At 46.1% G+C, this 19,339-nt stretch overlaps 1 protein-coding gene across 4 annotated transcripts in view; it reads left to right on the top strand.

Moving 5' to 3' along the window:
- Positions 1–19,339, top strand: part of si:ch211-127i16.2 (amine oxidase [flavin-containing]) — a 34,465-nt gene that overhangs the window by 3,619 nt on the left and 11,507 nt on the right. For 2 of the 4 annotated variants that reach the window (XM_035609059.2, XM_035609055.2), the window contains 4 exons: positions 1,989–2,078; positions 3,855–3,951; positions 10,656–10,756; positions 16,921–17,079. In XM_035609059.2, coding sequence (XP_035464952.2) covers positions 1,989–2,078; positions 3,855–3,951; positions 10,656–10,756; positions 16,921–17,079 — 447 coding nt within the window. The remainder of the gene's footprint in view (positions 1–1,988; positions 2,079–3,854; positions 3,952–10,655; positions 10,757–16,920; positions 17,080–19,339) is intronic. The other 2 variants (XM_035609056.2, XM_035609058.2) reach the window with 2 other exon arrangements.

The raw sequence follows: 19,339 nt of genomic DNA, 5'->3' as shown, positions 1-19,339 counted from the left end.
GCCATGTCTCGACAAACACATTGGCTTTCTTTGAAGCTCCGTTCCCCGGGACCGTTTGAACACTTTGAGCGCTGGTCTCGTACTGGATCCTCTGCCGCCTCCCTCCGCATGAAAGTTATGGTTCCATTCTGTTTCTCTTTCTGTGCTTCTGATTTTGAACCTTCTGTCGTTCTCCGTCTGGGCTGAAAGCCAAAAAACAGCCCGTCAAGACTGAGGGACAAACAAAGCCACCGGGAAAATGGCAGGCAACAGGGCTACTGTAGGCCCGAACGTATGTCTTCGCAAATGTCCTGCGTGTTTTTCGGGTGCAGCTTTTTTTTTTTATCATGGTATTCCCGCTATTTCCCGAAGAAACGGAATGAGCAGCACTAATGAGCAGCATGACAACGCCACAGGTGACAGTACCATGAAAGCAGCATCAAATGTGAACTGGAGAATCAGAGAATTATTGTGCAAGAGTGAAGGGCTGACAGAGGTACCTGCCAACGTCCGCCCGTTTTGTTTGGCATACCCAAATGAAAAAGTTCGAAAAGCCAAAATGCCTCTGTGACACATCATTTGAAGGGCAACATATTCTAGTTTCTGAGACAACAAACCTAAGAGACGACAGTTCAACCAGAGTGTCAAAAAGTGTGCTCTTGTCCTTGCCCAAAAAATAATAAAATTTGATAATAACTGTGACATACTTGATGCTAGAACTAAACCATCACCCCCCCTCCTCATCTTGTCTAACTAAAAGTCCCAAATGTGGAACAGCTCCCTGTATGGGAACTATGGACTTTTTAGTTTGTGTTGTCACCGTTGTCCCTGAACTTCTCCAAAACATCTTCAAATGGCTGAATTATGCTTTTACTCACTGCCTGAATCACAGTAAAACAAACTGAAGTATTCAGCTGCCGATAAAACCTTTTAGCGTCAGTTTGAAATGGTGTTGATCCTCTTTTAATCCCACAGAACACCACCTACACCTTCTCTGCTGTGTATGTGGACCAGCAGCCAATTAGCATTGGTTCAAAAGTGACTGTTATTATGATTGACAAAGGCAAAAGACAATAACGGCGGACAGTGCAGGAACACTTTTTTAGGCAGCAAACTAGCTGGGGGGAAAAAAAGCACAACCTAAGTACTTGTGCTGAAAGTAAGTCTCCTAAAAGTCTCCTAGGGACCTGACACCACAAAATTCATAACTAGGAATATTTTCATTAAAAAAAACGTCAATACTTTTGACCGCGGACCAACAAGAACAGGAAGACTAAAGGAATATATGAATAAATTAGCGATAGACAGACAGTCAGACTAATCGACATCTTCAAAGTTAGCCAACCGCCTGTGTTTCAATGGCTTGCTGGCTGGTGAAAGTGATATTAATTGTTTATTATAATTAAGTGCATTTTCATACATATGTGGTTTCAGTCAAATCAACTGTTATTTGCGGAGAATAATTTTAATCACCATGCAACTTTTCAGTTGGGCTAAATTGGTTGCCGGCGGCCAGGGGGATATATTTTCTTCTGAAATGTATTTTGCTTCAATCATAGTATGTGTATAACTTTCATTAATACTTCACGGCCGTGTGCGGTCCTCGTACATATGGTTTCTTGTGTTTAGAAAAGCCACACTGTGAACAATCACGCGCATTTTCTACCTTTTTTTTGGAAAGAAAAACAGTTTTCATCCGGTTCTGCGGCTCATGCGGAGCGACACGGGCGCCGTGTCTGGAAACAGAGATCTCTTTTCTAAGTGCTTGCGCAGCACAGACTGTGCTTTGACGTATTGTGGCGTCAGCAGAGGTCTCAGCGAGCTCATGCATAAAAAAATTTTGGCAAGTGTAACTATTATCTGCAAGGCTGACTGGACACCACCAGGGCGTTTGTCGCCGCGTGATTTGGGCGAAGTGACCCTTTAACTTTTCTTCCCAGGGAAGCCACGGGAAGCCACGGGCTCTTCACGGGCCCTGCCTTTAAATTGCAGTATCTGTCTCTCCACAGGGGGGCACGCAGCAGCTTTCGGAGTGTCTGGCAGAACGCGTGGGCCTGAGGAACGTCCGGCTGCGTGCCGCCGTGACGGCCATATGGCAGGTATGGTGCAGTAACAGCTCTGTCGGGGGACTGCTGAGGCACGACGCTGAGATAACCGCTTCCCCGGCGGGGAGACGGGGCCGCCTCTCCACCGTGAAGCCGCTGTCGGTTCCTTGTGGCTTCTTTATCAACAGCTCTGTGCACCGCTCGGCTGCAGCGCTCTGCCCAAGTCTTCCTCATCGATATACTGTTCAGCTCCACAGTTCATGGATTTATTATTTGCGTTAATTGATTTTTTTATTTTGTAATTATTTAATTTTGAGCACCGGGCTACACTCCAGAATATTGAGTGTATGTCTGCATTGCCTCTGAAGAAGAACCAAATCGATTAAGAAACAGAAGATTATTGACAAAAAAAAAAAATCTATAACCTATTTGTCCATAATGTCATTTATGAAGCAGAAGTGCCAAGAATGAACTGGTTTGCAGCTGCAGCATCTTAAATGTGAGGCCTAGATGTTCTGGTTTATATCATGGTTCACTGAATATATCTTGGTTTTGTACAACATTAATAATTGCAAGAAGTTATTTAGTCACTCAGGCGATTAAGTTCTTAGTCAATTGAAAAGAAAATGATTCGTTGGCAATCATCTAATCATCAAATCATCATGTGGGCAACACATTCACGCTCACATTCACAGCGACGGGTAATTTGCGAGTTTCCACTTTCCTCCGTCACCCGGAGGAAGCCCACACATGCAAACTTGACATGGAGAAGGTGAGGCGTCTACTCGTGAGGCGTCTTCTGGCATGCACATACAAACCCCCAAAAATATATATCTGAAGAAAAAAGCTTAATGTAAGAAAATATATGGAAATTAATAAATTGGCTTCCTTAAGACCTGGAGGGAATCTTGTCTAAACCCCGTGGAGCTCGGGCACCTTTAATTTTCAGCCTTGACCTTGACAGTGGTTTCTTCTGAGGAGCTGAGGGGTGGTGCTGGGAGATATGAATTATAGAGGGGCTTTAATGCCTCGTGAATCAATCAGTTTATTAAAAAAAAAAAAAAGTCGAGAGAGTTGAAAATATGTTAATTTCTCATTTTCAGCATACAAAAATATCTTTTTTCAGCGAGGCACTGGAGCCTTCTATGCTGCACAGTAACGCTCTGTGGTGATGGAGTTTTAATTATCAGCAGAGGCTCAAATTTCTGTGGAAATATTGTACATGTGCGACTGTCTGCAGTGAGCCACAGCACGATGTACAGTCGAACAGTGAGTCATCACAATATAATTAAACCGTGAAATGTACTTTACCACGTCATACGCACGAATGACTAGAATATCTCCTTCTCTTACCAGACTGTCAAGATCAACGGCCGTAAAGTACGAAACATGGGCAAATCTGTGTGATTTATAAAGCTCTGCATCATCTATAAACATCTGCCAACTGCTCACAACAGGCTCGATAACCTCAGCAGCATATCTAGGTACGAAGAGTGTGCCTTTTGCTGACACGTGCCACGAACTAATACTCGGAATCAAAGTAATAATACTGTACATGATTAAATAATATGCATTGGCTCCAAAATGTCATAATTCAGTCAAAATGATGTCAAACGTGCACAGCTGGACGCTTCGGGAAGGATGCGGTCAGCCACCGGGAAAGTAGCAATAACTCCACTGTCAAGTCAATTTTTGAAATGAATCCTGTCCGAAATCATAACTCCTGAGTTGTTCCGCACCGCCGCACATGTGAGATGTAATTTGCTAATAAATCTGCGCAGGCTTGCTAATTAAATCAAGCCGTGTTCTTCTGTTTACGTGTTTCAACAGGATGCTGAGTGGGCCAGGGTGACGATCGCCGCCGCCGGCGCCGCCGCCACCTTCTTGTGCAGAGCTGCGATCGTCACGTGCCCCCCTCATTTGGCAGGTCAGTGTGCGTCGTCTCCCACCTCCTCCGTCGACTCGCCAAATGAAAATCCTCACCGACGCGAGGAGGCGAGTATCCTCTCCTCCTCGCCGTGTGGCGAGCCGTGCGTCCGTGCGGAGACGTTGTCCCTAAGCGCGCGAGGCCGTGACTTGGATTGGATTTTTTTGAACCAGAGCGCGAGCTGGGGGGGCCACGACTTCAACTCGGGGGGAGGGGGCCAAATGTGACATCCGTTGCGGTCGGCGGTGGGAAGTTGAAAGTGGCAAGCGCGTCATCGCCTGACCTCTCCGCGATCACGCGACCGTGGAGGGGAAAGATATGGAGCCCTGCAGGAAAAATGTGGGCGGCTCACAAGAAGCGGAAGGTTTTAATAGAGTCACCTGGCATCATGTTTATTCTTGACTGTGACGCAGCCATGTGAACAACATCATGTTGTGCAATGGGGTAAGAAATAAAGACATCCCCACGTCTGATCGGACTCCACTTTTTATTTTGTTTTACCTCGTGGGAAAAGATAAATGCTCCAGCGTTGAATAGTGTTTAGCGGCGAGTTTCCTTTTTTCCGCCCTTTCGTCGGCACTCTTGTCATGTGCGTGACGACGTGCTAAGGACTGGCGTCCGTGCCGGCTGGAGTGGCGGCCGCACTTCCTGCCAGGTTCCTGAAGTCGCCGGGTTTTGATCCTGAAGCCGCCGCTTACTCCGAGTCTTCACCTGTTTTTGCACTAAGCTGGCAACAGATCCGTCACTCAAGGCCTCGCGCTCCGAGCCGTGGACCACGGCCAGGGTCTTTAATGAGACAGGTTTCCGAGGCGGCGTTGAATTATGCAGCATAGATTGCTCTGGCTCAGGCGCCACGGGTGCCACACGTTGGCTTTAAATCAGCGCCGGGGAGGTTGACGGGGACCCTCAAAAGCCAAAAGTTAGGCCAGCGACTGAGACGTCGCCTCTCCCCGAAAGGAGCCGGGGATGAATTGAAGAGAGGCCCGCCGCCTCACGTCGTCGGCGGGACATGTTGCATTTGGGTTGCATTGGAAGCGGGTAAACCAGAGTAGTGGTTTAGGGTGAGAGTGAGGAAGAGGAGGAGGAGGAGGAGCTTAACACCGGCGGCGGGGGAGTGACGGCGATGAGTCGAAGATCATTGCGAGCCGGCCAGAAGAAGTGTAAAGAACCAATAGCGACTCATTGTTTGGCTTCTCTTCTACAGATGTTTGTTTCAGGCGTCCTCGTGAAGTCTTAAATTATTTGCAAGGCGTAGAATGATGGATGAACAAAAAATAAAAAAAAGAAGAGAATAGCCTTTATGAAAAGACTCCCATCGCTGGCTATGAGCTGTGCGTTCCCTCATATTTCACTTGTTGTCATGTCCGCGGCTCCTGGATTTATCTCCCCGTTCATGCATCCATCTTGTATAAGAGTTCTGTCGGGGGGGGGGTTTTCTTTCCGTCTTTGTTACCACTTCCTGTCACTCATCTCAGTGATTGATGAACTCTTCGGAATTCACTGCATATTTGCAGATGGCCATGAAAAAAGATGGAGCTCGGAAATGAGAACATCGGCCCCTCCGTTGACCTTTCTCAATAAGTGGTGGAAAAGTGTGCATGTTTTGGTTGAGCATGTTTCCGCGTATATATTAATTCTGACACTGCATAACCCCCCCCCCCAAAAAACATAACTTTCCCAGCATGCAGTTGCAGTATAATGCAATTAGGGAAACGCTGTCTAATATGCAGCGATAGTAACGCGGACAGTTCTGCAGCTTCTGAATCAACGTTTTGGTTTTTCTCCGTGTGTTTTTCCGTCTCTCTTTATTAAGAAGGACGTCTGTAGGTCAACACGTTTGTCCCCGATGTCACTTGGAAAAGTCGCCGTCCGAAAGGCAAGATTTTCCTCTGATTGCAACCGGACCCGACGGGCGAGCCGAGCGCCGCCGCCCCCGACGTCGCCATCTATCTCGCCGCTGTAATGGCAGCAGGCACGGCCAGTGGTGGGGAAAAGGATTACGTTTGCCGCTCAAGAGCGGGACCCTGTCCATACGTTGGCGTCGACTCGCCGACTGGCGCGGCGCGAGCCGGGGGTTTCCAGGGGGCCGACGTCCGCTGTGAATCAGAGCTAATGGCGCCCCTAATTTAGGGGATTCAGCGTGAAGTGGAGGGCCCCAAGTGATTGTGAAAATAAATAATGCAAGGGGGCTTCTATCTCGCTGAGTTTAAACTCGGCGGGAAATGAACGCCGCTCTCTGTGTGCGTCTCACATCTCGCTGCTGATGAGCGATATTCAGCCGTTGCTGATGAGCAGGCAAATGAGGTAAATGTGGTTTTGCACAAAAAATGTTCAACAACCTCCTCCACAGGGAGCGACCGCGGTCGATACTCATTTCTAAAGCTCTTGTAATTCATGCGAAGAGCCCGATGATATGTTTAATGGGATTCTGAGGACGACAAATGTTCCTCAATATTTCCACGCAAGAATATGAAACGGTCACAGAGGAACAATTATTTTTTTCCGACAAGCATCCCTTCAGCTCTGGTTACTAAACACAGGTTTTTTTTCTAAAAGCTATTTTTTTTTACCACCATCACATAGGTGAACGTTTACCGAGTAAAGAGTTGTGCAATGTGTTTTGTACTGAAACATTTACTGATCTAACATCGGCTAATGAACTAAAATGGTCAGAATTTTCAAAGGTGATTAGTGGTAAAAAAAAAAATTAAATAAAAAAAAAATCACATTTGACCCAGTTCAAACCATTAGTGTGTTAAAACGTGCAGATGAAAATTACTTCTATGCTACGTTTAAACGAGATCTCCGAATGAGGTGCATCTTTTGTTTTCATCGTTGTTATTATTTGTCATTATTTCAATTATTCGTTCCTTCATTGGACTTTAAAACCACTGGTAATTTAAACATTTGTAAACTAATGCGGGCAATTTTATGCAACTGGGTCAAGTTTATAGTTGTCCAGCGGCGAGCAGAGGTATTCAGTAATGCTGGAAACACACAGTGTGTGTGTGTGTGTGTGTGTGTGTGTGTGTGTGTGTGTGTGTGCGCGCGCGCGTAAAGAGATATTATGGCGAGGTGTGTCTACTGCTGCCACTGCCGACCTCTCAATTTCAATAAGTGTCGAGAGGCTTAGTCTGTGATCCGATAACAAGATCGGCGAGGTAAGATGCTCGCAGAGGAAGGACTCCATCTTTGAACATTCTCGGATTAAGTGGCTGCTGAACAGCGCTGCCTATCGCTGATGACCTGACAGATCTCTGGCACTGAGAGTGGCCACTTATTTTTATTTTATGTTATTTTTAAAAAAAAATATTCCATCTGTGAAGGCATATTCTTTTTAATTGGCGGCGCCATGCACTGAACTTCAGTCGTGGCTAGATATTTTGAATCAGCCGCATTTCTGAATCACCCCCCCCCCCATGCTGTTTCTTGATTCGAGTGGCTTTTCATGTCGCACTCTCCTCGTCCCTCCGACAGTCAAAGACGCTGATGGCGCCTGAGAAAGTAATGGAAATTTCAGAGCCCCTCGTTGAGGTGGTGGTGGGAGGGGGAGGGGGAGGAGGGGGGGGGGGGGGGGGCACCACAGATACAACTCACAGGTCAGTGAAGGAGGAAATTGAAAAAAAAAAAAAAGCAAGGTCAGCGTTCTCTGGTGGAGCGGGGAGGGAGGGGGGGGGGGGGGTGAAATCAGATGCCGGATTACTTTAAAAATGGCGAGACGGATGGAGGGACGATGAAGAGACTGAACGGGACGGTCGGAGACTTGAGAGTCAGGGACCAGCTGCCGCCCTGATCGCTCAGGGGCCGCGAGAGACGCCCTCCAACTCCAGGCTGTTTGGCCAAAAGACGACGAGAGCGACGCAGCAACAAAAAGAAAATAGTCCGCGGAGAGAACTCCCGAGGACGGCACACGAGAATCCCCTTTGGGAGCCAACGTGCTCTGTACTCCTTCACGCGCGGTCCAAGGAATTTGTGTGTGTTCTGTTGGTCAAACCGTAAAATCAGGGGCCTCTTCAACTTTACAAAGGTCTGAAGTGTGTCCGGATTGTTCTCATACTTCTAGATGTCACAGACCTAACGATACAGTGTTCAAATCAAGGAGTGGCTGGTAAAGAGGGCAGGGATTCATATACGTGTTCTGTATATACATGGTAATATAAGTGTGCTCAGACCTTATTGGAACATTGGGCCATATTGAAGAAACACTATGAGAATGAAGTCATCATTTTACGAGAAAAAGCTAATATTTCAGAGAAAATGAAAAAAAAAGAGCAATTTTCTCCTTCACAAAAGAGAGAATTTTCTTTTATGCAATCGACCCAGTTTCTTGTGCAATCTTTTTAAAGATACTTACCCATACTAAAGTATAATTTCGTAACTTTAACCACTGATATCCTGATGTTTAGCCTAAAATGAATGAAAATGAATTACGACTTGTTTTATCGTTAAATCATGACTTCATTCTTGTAGCATAACAGCTTTTCTTCCATTTTTGCCATTTAAGTGGGCCCAATGTATCCGTACAGTAGCTTAGATTTGCCCGTGGACAACAGTTAGTCTTTGTATCATATGTCAATCATTTCAGGAAATAGAAGAAGATTTTTATTCTGTGCGTAAATGCATGAGCTGGGGCCACTGTATTATTTACTTACTAAAAATCAAATCAAATCAAAAGATGTCCTCAAACTCCTAATGCACTTTAGAGACTGAGTGAAGGACAAGGACAGCATTTCCCTCCTACACAACGTGCTGACATCAAAAAGTAAATCCACCATCAGTAATTCAGGCCAACATAATGGTGAAAAGCAGTATTCCTAAAAGGTCAAGGGAATACATCAGAGCTTGATGGTCTGTATAATGTAGTGGCTTTTTGACAACATTTTTCAACATCAACGGTTGATAAAACGCTGAAGTATCCCTTTGTGTATATTACAATTAAATTACCAGTTATTAATTGCTGAGCTCTTACAATTCCCAATTTGACAAGGTAAACAACAAAATCAGGCATCTGTATTCCAACATGCTCATTGTAATATGCTTTTTTAGGAAGTTGGTGTGCACAAATGTTAATGTACGTTGCCATTATAATAACAGGAGATGACACGGTAGGTTAGACTGCCAATCCAACTTCACACAATGCTTTCCCAAAGATTTGGTTTATTTTCAACCAAGATTTTTAGCAGCAAAATAAGTCCACTGGCTATAACTGACTATACTATATTTTATCACTGTTCTGGCATAAAGACACGAGTCAGATCAGTGGCAATATACATCAAGCAGGTAATTGCATGAATCGGAGAGTGTTTCAGTCGGCACCAACAGGGTGGAGCGACGTAGCCGAAAAACAACTCTCCTCATCGGCTTCTTGTTTTAATAAGAATGACAGTTGGGTTGAATGTTGGTGGTATTTTCTTTGTCGGCGGCAGACAAAGTAACGTGCGCCACTTTGTCGCATCCTCCTCCACACATTTATGGGTGCAGTTAAGGTTAAATGGACTGTATTTAAAAAGCGCCTTCCTGGCGTTGTTGGGGTTAAGCGTCTTGCCCAATGACACTCCAGCATGCTGACTGGACTGCAGACCATCTCTACCGTCCGGGCCACAGCCATCGTCCCGACAGGAAACTCTGAGATGTTGTGAAGTTGCTGATATTTGGTCCCTTTTCAAGCCTTCACACTTCTGTTGACAGAGCCTTAGAAATCCCCAGTATCTTTCCCAGTGGTGGACAAGGTTTTGTCGTTCAGGGCCAGCTCTCCGCCCGGGTCGGAAAATCGCTCGGAAAATCGCGTTGGACCCCGTTCGCTCGCGTCGCCTTGACTTAGGCGAGATGATGAGCTGTGACCAAGTCCCGCCAAAAGTGTCACATCGCATTTGTGCCCGCGAGAGACGACGACGGCGCCGTCGTCGCCGCAGAGCACTTAGGCGCCCGAAAGAGTCAGACGCCAGCGAACGTCTCATTTTGCCATCGACGATTGCACATCTGCAATAATAATAATGAGGTTGGAGGCATTCCTTGCTGTTACGTTAGCAGGGCTTCGGTGTCAAAACAAGAAGCGCCATGGATATGACTCAACTTGACATGTCTTATGTCATGTGTACAGTGCTGTCAGTCAAACGTCTAAGTGACCATGTCAAATTGGTTTGGAGCCACTTATCATGTCGCTGTTTTTCAATTTTACTGCGTCAGGCCCATCAATTGTGTTCGGCGTTGAGGGCATTATTTTTGAGCTCGCTGACAAGCTCTTGACATTTGCTAAATGATGTTTCACATCTTCCACTGGTTCATTTGTTAAAAGCCTGGCCCTCGGCCAGACGTCACTTCACTTCACTTTGCCGGAGCGAGCGCGTCGGAAGCGGCGCGGCGACGCGGCACGCCTCCGTACCACCGGCGAAGTTACGCGGCCGCTCTCGCGTCAGCGAGATTGGAGCTCTGAGAGATGTGAGAGAGAGGCGTGATTAGAGCTCGGTCGCTCAGCAACCAGCCGGGGATGTATCGGGTCATGCGGCGTTCTTTGCAAGGTCATTTAAAGAAATTCGGTGTTTTAAAGATAAAAAACAACCGCGGATCGATGCGAGGGATCAGCTCAAGTGTGCAATCCTGTCTCCAGGAAAGCACACGTTTGTCCTACACTGCATGTAAAATGCACCCGGTACGACCAGGGAGGGCGATCGGGATTCATGGTGTTCTGTTGTTTTTCCCACCAGCGAAAATCCACTACGACCCGGCCCTGCCGAGCCGGAGAGAATTCCTCACCCAGAACATGCCCGTGGGCCACATGATAAAATTCATTATCACCTACCAGACGGTGAGTAACGTGAGATAAAGCTCGACGGCGGCACATTGTGCACAAACATTCCAGTCGTTGCCACTTTTACTTTTTTCCTTCTCCACTGGCTCCATGTTCTTTTTCCCTCCCAACAGAGATCGAGGCGTCACAATCGCCGTGGCAGGTTGTCAACAGAAGATAATGAAATTGCAACAAACTCGCCAAGGGAGGCTATTTGAGGCTATTTCAATTGCGGCAAATGCGGCATTTGTGTGAATTAAAATATGGTCGTCGGTAGTATTCAATATAATCGATGCATTGCTGAAGGTGTGCAGTCGCATTGTTATTCACGTAGTTGTAAAAGGGGGTTAGGGTCCTTTTACATAAGCCGCTGCACAAACGCGGATCGCCAATGGTGTCGGCGTCAGGTTTCGTATCAGATTTGTTTGTTTGCACATAGTGGATGAATGTGTCAAATACGTGCTCGTGTGTGGGATGCAAGTGTGGCATTTGGCTTTTGTTTCGTGAAATTTGTCAGGATTGGTGGGAGAAGAAATTATTCCGTGTTGAATAATCAAGTTGTGGTTTTCCGCCATTCACAACCAAAACGCATATTCTCAATATATGAGGTTTTCGTCTTCCATGTAAAAGGCAAAAAAAAGGACGTTTCCCAGGAGCTGCATCAGTAGAGTTGAGTGTAAATTGTTTCAAATATTTATCCGTTCGCCCGTTTTATGAGGCAGGACCTGCGGCAGGCAGCAGCCGATTCATTTGGCACAAGTTCATTATAGATCTCAACACTTTGTACAAAGGAGCTTCCGGCACGTGAGATTTGATTTGTCTAATGTCCTCCCTTTTTTTTTGCACGTAATTAATTCGCACAATTAATTAACAGAATGCTCGTGCACATTGTTAGTAGATTAAATGTGTCTCTCCTAATGAACACAAAATCATTAGTGCTCATGCAAACCTTTATTTGATCTGTGCGTTGGCATGTTGCCAAGATGCATTTGAGTTTTTTCCGAGGCACACATGGCTGTATTTGTCAGTGGATACTCTCTGCCTCTTCTTGAGCGCTCTCGGTCTCATGCGGTGATTGATTGGAGAGAGCCGGCGCTCTTCCCCACTGCAGTTATAAATATGACACGTTTTATTTCTGCCAAGTGTAATAGAGGGGGCGGGGCTCATGCGACTGAAACATTGAAATAATTTCACACTGGCATAGAACGGTGGAGATGAATCCGTGTGGTTACATTTCCCTGACGTAAGGAAGATAATGCAGCCGAACACCAGACTTAATTGAGAACAGGCGGTTGGAACGCAACGAGAGTACAGCAAAATTCAACTAGGAGTAAATAAAAAAGAGCTTTAGCAATTTTCAGCACACGTGGAGGTGCACACTACACGACAACCACCGTTTGATTTCCAGCCGGGGGATACTTGTCGCATGCCGTACCCCTCGTTCTCCACATCACCTGTGTGTCTCTTATGGCTGTGAAATGAAAGCAAAATACCTTTGACATCGACAACCGGGGCCCGGCTGGTTTGACCCAGGATGTGAACCAAGAACCTTCTCGCCGTGTGAGGCGCCAGTGCCAAAGCCGCTGCACCGCGCGAGTTAGTGTGCTCGGGCAAATCAAACGGAACAAATTCCACCATTCAGCAGGGCCCTTACCACGGCAAAGGGCCCCTTGAGGAGCCACTTTCAGGACCCGCGAGAGGCTGTTCGTGCTCGAACACCCGCGCGTGTCGTCGAGAGGAAGCAGTTCTGCGCGAGAACTGGAGGGCCAAAGGCCGATGAGCTTCTGCAGGAGGCATCTGGTTGTTGTTATTGGCCGTTTATCGAGTGTTGTTTCACACATTTGGAACTTGGTGTTGCCCCGTTCCGTAATCTGTGTTGATTTATTGCGCCATGCAAATTTCAATAATGAATTGAATTTATTAAAAAACACCTGTCTATATAATCAGGGTTGTTTACCCGCAGGCAATACTCTGCGAAAGAAACAAATGTAACCTCTTGATGAAACGCTCCGAGGACTGATTTTCTTGCAGAAGCTTTGAGACTATTCATTCTGCACTGGTTAGTGATTTTAATCACATCCAGCATCCGTGGGTATTTTTTTTTTTTATCCGAGTTCAGAAACATTGCAGAGGAGAGTGATTAAAAAACGAAACCCCATGAGTGGAGGACATCACTGACACACTTTGATCGCAGACGTCAACGGATGTCTGTCTCGGAAAAGACCCCCCCCCCAAAAAAAAAAAAAAAAAATGAGTGGGAGAACACTGAGCTGACTGAGCAGTTTGCTGAAATGCTCTTGTCATATCACTCGTGCAGGGCCAAGGATTTAGAATTTTCAGCATGAATAGTTGAATCGTTGCATTTCTGCTTTGAAGTTATCTGCTCCACAGTGGGGGACAACCCTGGGAGCACCAGCTTGTCCTCGGAGGCAGCCTGAGGCCGGGCGTCGCATCTGTGTCTCCATTTACCTGTGACAATGTTCCCCCCCGATGTTGGTTAATTTGCCAGGGCGACGCTCGCAGCTGCTGAATCATCTCCACGTTGTATGGAGCTTATGTGAGGTCTGGATAAGAAAGGAAGAGCATCAGCAAAAGTCTGTTCCGTTGGTGTAGGCAAAACCGTTCAGTCCCAAGAGTGTGGATGTCTGTGGGCTGACATGTCAGGCTACGGGAGGCGGCAGGTGTCGCGCCTTCAAGTATAGAAATCCATGTATGTCCTGTCTGTACATGGCCCAGCAGAGTGATAATTATGACCGGGCAGGGTAAGATCCTCGCAGTTTCTTCGCGGAACTACAAACTCGTCCAGCGTGTCGTGCATCTGTATTCCCAGGAGGTACCACTTCTCCCTAGAGTGTCCCCTGAGCTCTGGGACTGGATGAAACCGTTCCATCGTACCACCCATTTGTGGATCACTCAGGTGAACCAACCTTTGGCGAGGAGGCCGAACTTCCCCGTGCACACAGACAATGGGTTTGGCCCTGGGGAAACCAAAGTCTGGAGTTTCTGGAGATTCATAATGCCGAACACTGTGAGAGGAACGCCCTCAGTGTGGTGCGGGAGTATGAAAGGATGGCCGGGGGAATCGCGAAGCTACCACACAGGCTCGTTCCGACCAGCTTGCGTCCAGGTTCCTTCAGTGAAAGATCACAGAGAAGACAGAACCGCATCACTTCCGCCCGGTGCAGTTTTGCAGAAGGTGACTGATTTTGCCGAGACACGCCGAGATCAAAGAGAGACAAAATAGGAGGTTCCTTAACCTTCTGTCCCGCGCTAACAATTCCGGGAATAGCAGAGGAACTTACCTGGAGGCTAAAGACAGACTCTGGATGGAACACACGACAGAACCTGTCGGACTGGGAACTTACCCAGCCAGAGAAAGAAGTCTTAGCCAAGAATGTCTTGCTGAACATCTAGAATGCCTTTGCCTCTTCAAATGATTCTGTCAGTGTAGATTAAATTTGTAACATTAGTTTACTGTGCCTCCATTATCCTATAGAATTGTATGAAGCAATATGTGAGAAAGTGCAAGCACAGTTTAATTGGAAAAACACTTCATTATGAATTGAATGTTGACTGGAAAATGTAATGATGATGGAATACAGACAGCACTGGCGAGCGCATTGTTTCCCAATAGACCTCGCTTTTACTTTGCAATTCTATCAGCTACCAGACGGCCCAACATTTTTGGAATGCATTTACAGCACAAAGGAACTATAAAGGACAGTGCTTTGGCTATTGGGACCTTTTTCTCAGGTTGCGGAAACCGGGTAACTGTAGAAATCAAGCTACAGGAAATGAAAAATAGCCCCGTTGTCGGCAAAGAAAATTCATGGATAAATAAATGTGAGCAAAACACTGAATTAAAAGGCCACATCCGTAATTCACATGTAACGATTGTAGGGTTTCAGACCAGCCCTGATCTCTGGGTGAGGACGAGAGAGAGAAAGAAAGCATCAATCTGCATTGGATGAATAAACAAACACAACCAAATACATATGCGTCCAGATGTGGGCGAACATGTGCATCTGCAAATGTATTTGCATGAGCATATGCACGTAGACACGATGTAGCAGGCAGACATGGTACAAAGATTTCTGATACCGTTTTGTCCACTATTGCCACACCTCTAAGTCACGTAAATGAATCTACGCATGAACAAAAAATCTTGAAGTGAAGCGTCGTTTCGTGCACACTCAATACAGTTTTACTGGCCAAAAGCCTTGTTTGCAGGAACATTAGAGTCACTCATTATTACATGAGGCTTCCAGGTTGCCAGCAGTCAACACGTGGCAACGGAGCCAAATACTTATTATTTCATGAGACATTTGTCTTACATTTCTCATGCTATGTTAGGGCAAGTACCATAGAACCGTACTGTCATTAGATGTTTAAATTGGAAATTCGGCCCATATGAAAGTTTATTTAAACGTGTATACTCCGTTTTGTATATGGTAGTTTTCGCTACACATGCATATTTATGCACGAACGTGCCCTTGATTCTTGCATGCGCTTGCTGGAATAATCAGAGGAGCCCGCACAGCATTCATTTTGCAGGTTACTCATCCATAACCCGCACACAGTCTTCAAAAAAAAAAAACACGCGCCGCGTCGTCTCCATTCCGTTTAGGACGGTGAGCGATCCGGTTTATTGCGAAATTCAGCCAAGCAGACAGAGTTAATACCTGAAAGTGACTTAGCGATTGACGTCATCAAAGGTCTGAAGTACCTCTCCAACTACTCTACGTGATAGGCATTGGAGACGCATAAATCAGAAATTGTCTTAAAAGAGAAGATGCTGTTGAAGTGCGACGCACGCCAGCTGCTCCGCAGTGCTGCGAGGAGTCATTTCGCGGTGGCCATGAGAATCTCACAGCACTGCAACTTAAGAGAACACATGCAAATAGGCAAAACACAAGCAAATTAAGAAAACATCTTCATCAATTTGACAACACATGCGCAGCATTTACAAAACACGCTGCAAAGACCGCAACGCGCAATTTAAGAGAAAGTGACGCAAATCTGTCGTCAAATTGATGAAGATGTTTTCTTAATTTGCTTGTGTTTTGTCTATTTGCATGTGCTGTGAGCTCTCAGGGCCACCGTATCATTTGCCTTGGAGAAAAAAACAAACTAAAAGGCAAAGAAGCTTCATAAATAACATTTCTTTGATAGCATTCATTTTTTCGACTATTCGTTGGAACAGAGTTGCACATTTTACATTGAATTAAGTTCCATATTACTAATTGCACTTCATGGATAATGTGTTTTTGGTGCTTTTTTTTTTTTACAACCTTGTTAATTATTTATTAGCTCTGTTTTTGGGGGATATTTTCTGCATGAAATGTTGTCTTTTTCTCATTCCCTAATGCACTCTGCGGGACAATAGATGTTAATCTCCTCTCACCCCGAAAGGTCGCGGCAGACGGCCGCCCACCATCAGTCTGCTTGTGATCAAGGTCTTCTTCTTTATTTCTCCACTGCCGGTGGGTTTCTCTAGAATACTGTAACGTCTCTGTGTATTTTGTGATTTGGCACTATACAAAAAAAGAAGAGGAAATTAATTCAAACGGAATCGAATCTTGAATGATAACCTAACATCAAAGATGAATATCTATCGAGCTGCTTTGAAGAGGTCGTGCCGCCACGGATGCAGATGTACGTCTTACTTAACAACATTTCATTAATCCACGACGACCCTTAAAACAGTGAACCATTTGGGCACTTAACTCCTGAACCGTGAGCTGCAAAGGTTCTTCTCTTTTGTGTGATTGGTTTGCTTTTGGCCTCTAATGCTAATAGCGTCAGACTAGATTCGATGCCATTTCACCTTCACTAATGAGGTACGTTCCTACGGGAGCGCTGGTCTGCCACTGCAGAATTGAAAAACATCTTCGGAGGAGACGCGCGGAGGGACTGCGAACGCTCCCCAGGCGAAATCTACTGATGGAACGCGTTGCCAGACATTTCAGGAAACAAGGCGATTTCGACTTCTTGAGAACGCGTCCCTCCATCTTCTTTCCATCCTCCCTCTCCCGGACGCGACGCAAAAACAATGTCTCGCAGATTTTGTCCTCGTTTTAACGCGGACGTTATATGTCACGTCCCGACGTCGAACACCTAAGACATGCTCAATTCCGCTGTCCAGCTGCCGCCGCTGACGACTTGCCTGTGTTTGTCTGCAGGCGTTTTGGAAGGAGAAGGGCTTCTCCGGAGAAATCGTGGCAGGATCCTCCACCGACTGTCCGTTCTGCGTCACCTTCGACGCCACCAGCCCCGGCGGTAATGCTGCGCTGGTGGGCTTCATAGCCGGCCGGCAGGCGTCTCAGTGGGGCTCCAAGGAGGTGATGGTGTTATCAATGTCCAGACAGATATAACTAGTTTTTCTTTATTTATATATTTATCTATAATTTAAACAAGTCTGAGTTCAATTTGAATCATGTTTAATATTAAAAATTTAACTGATAGTAGGTACAAACTGTGGTTTAGAGGATAAAGGGGCATGAAATATTCAGTTTACGCGGGCTAATGCAGAACCTGCCTGTAGTGAGGGGTCACGGTTTTTCGATAGCTGGCCTGCAGAGGTCTTACAGATGATGTGTTCAAATTGAAATGCGGGCGAGAGTTACGTCGCCTCCGCCCTGTCAGATGCGCTACAGTTGGATTTTCAGCATCGCGTTGGGATTCGTCCGTCCCGCCTGTGTCTGGCGCTGAGCCTGGTCGATGTTGCGCGCGGAGACAAAGGCAACGTAATGTGCATCATCAAGACGATGTTGTTGTCTCCGGGGCAGCATTATGAAAATTGCATGAGAGATTGGAAGGAAACAGCCGTGCGCATAGGCCGAGAATGGTGTGGGGGGGGGGCTCCTGCAAGCTGTCTGCTGCCGCTTGGTAAATATAGGACGTCATTTGTTCAAGTATTTTTACATTTTAATTGTGTTTTTTTGTAAAAAAAAAGAAATGTACGATATATTTTAGGGGGTATTGCGTCGGTTCATCTCAGATTTTAAGTGTCAGCCAGTTGCAGTGAAACAAAACAAAAAGCTTCATTATTGCACATGGTGGAGGTGGAGAGCCCACTCGCCATAAAACTGTAGAATTGTTTATTTCACGTTTGAGCCGCCTCTTGATTATTATTATTTGAAGGTTGTTGTTTTTTTCCCGCTTGGTAAACAAGTAATCCCAAATGAAATGGCTTTAAAAAAAAAAAGATACCTAATTTATAGACTATAAACTTACTTAAGGGCGGATTGTCAAGCAAGAGCACGGAGATGGTTTTGTCTGTGCACCCCCATAAATGTTTAATGTCTAAATCCGCAACGTGGGACACTTTAGAACCCCCCCCCCCCCCCCCCCCCCCCAACGACCAAAGTGGCACGTCACGTCACATCATATAGTTCCGGATCTAAATTAAGGCGCAGTATACAATACATACACTGTGTAACTCCGATTGTGTAACTTAGATTATGTGCATTGAAAAACGGGAAAGAAAAGAGACACAAGATCATTCCCGTCCTAAATCTCCTTTTTACCCTTTTTTCCTCTCTTCAGACGGAACGTCCTCATTTCAGAGTTGATGAAAGAATAAATCTCATCTCACACAATTATCACCTGTAATTTTTCCCTCGCTCTCCCTTTTCACACTTTTGCGCTCAGCTGACAGCCGTCGTTTTCTTCCTTCCCCTCTGTGTTTTTAACGTTAACTGCTTTCCCCCGTCACCTGCAGAGATTTTTTTTTTTAAAAACAGCGTACGGGTTGTTTTGGCATCTCGACCCGTTAGCCCGGCCTTGCCACGAGGGCTTCCGTCGAGCCGTGTTCCCTAAATAATTAACCCCCACTCGCTGCTCCGCCGCTGAACGGGGGACAACAGTGTCGGTGTATGTGAGGCGGGTGGACATCAAGGTTGCATTAGTGGGATTCATCGGGGGAATATATTCTCACTCTCCACATGACACCGATAGCGGCCCCGCAGCTATTAGCTACGATTCTTATCAATTCATTTCACCCTTCATAGAAAGCAATGTGTCACCCTGCACTGCCACTCCCTCTCTGTGCTCCTGCAAGGATCGCACTGAGAGCAACATGAGCATCGGCTCTGTGCCGGCAGCGGAGGTGAAGTGACGCGCAGATGAGGAATCCGTCAGGATGCTTTAAGGTGATCGGCCCCTTTTTTTTCCGCTCCTCCTCGGGCCTCAGCTGCTCTGCGTGTAACTCGCAACCAGGAGCGTGTGCCGACCCCGCGCTTGAGTTGTTTCAAATCGGCCGCCCGCTTCCTGTGTTATGTTTTCAATGCAGTTAAGTCACATTGCAGTCTGTGAGAACTGGCACCGTGTGGTGTAACCACTAATTTGGCCCAATGAAGGGCAAATTCATCTGAAAGCAAAGACGCTCTTTTGCGGAGGCAAACTCGTTAGCGATGCAGATTAGCAGTGTTGCGTTTATAGAGCAAAGAGTTTTAAATCCATGATTATATATTTCAAATCAGAGGTATAACGGCCAATATAGATTTTATTTATATACCAAGCAGTTTTATTATTTATATAAGTTTTTTTTTCGAGAGCATGGATTCATATTGCAGCAGCCGCTGTTGCATGTGCGTCCGC

Source organism: Scophthalmus maximus, chromosome 20 (assembly GCF_022379125.1).
Source record: "Scophthalmus maximus strain ysfricsl-2021 chromosome 20, ASM2237912v1, whole genome shotgun sequence".
In the NCBI taxonomy this organism is placed as follows: domain Eukaryota; kingdom Metazoa; phylum Chordata; class Actinopteri; order Pleuronectiformes; family Scophthalmidae; genus Scophthalmus; species Scophthalmus maximus.
The sequence above is the reverse complement of the archived record's forward strand: the minus strand, read 5'-3'. Positions and strand labels throughout refer to the sequence as shown.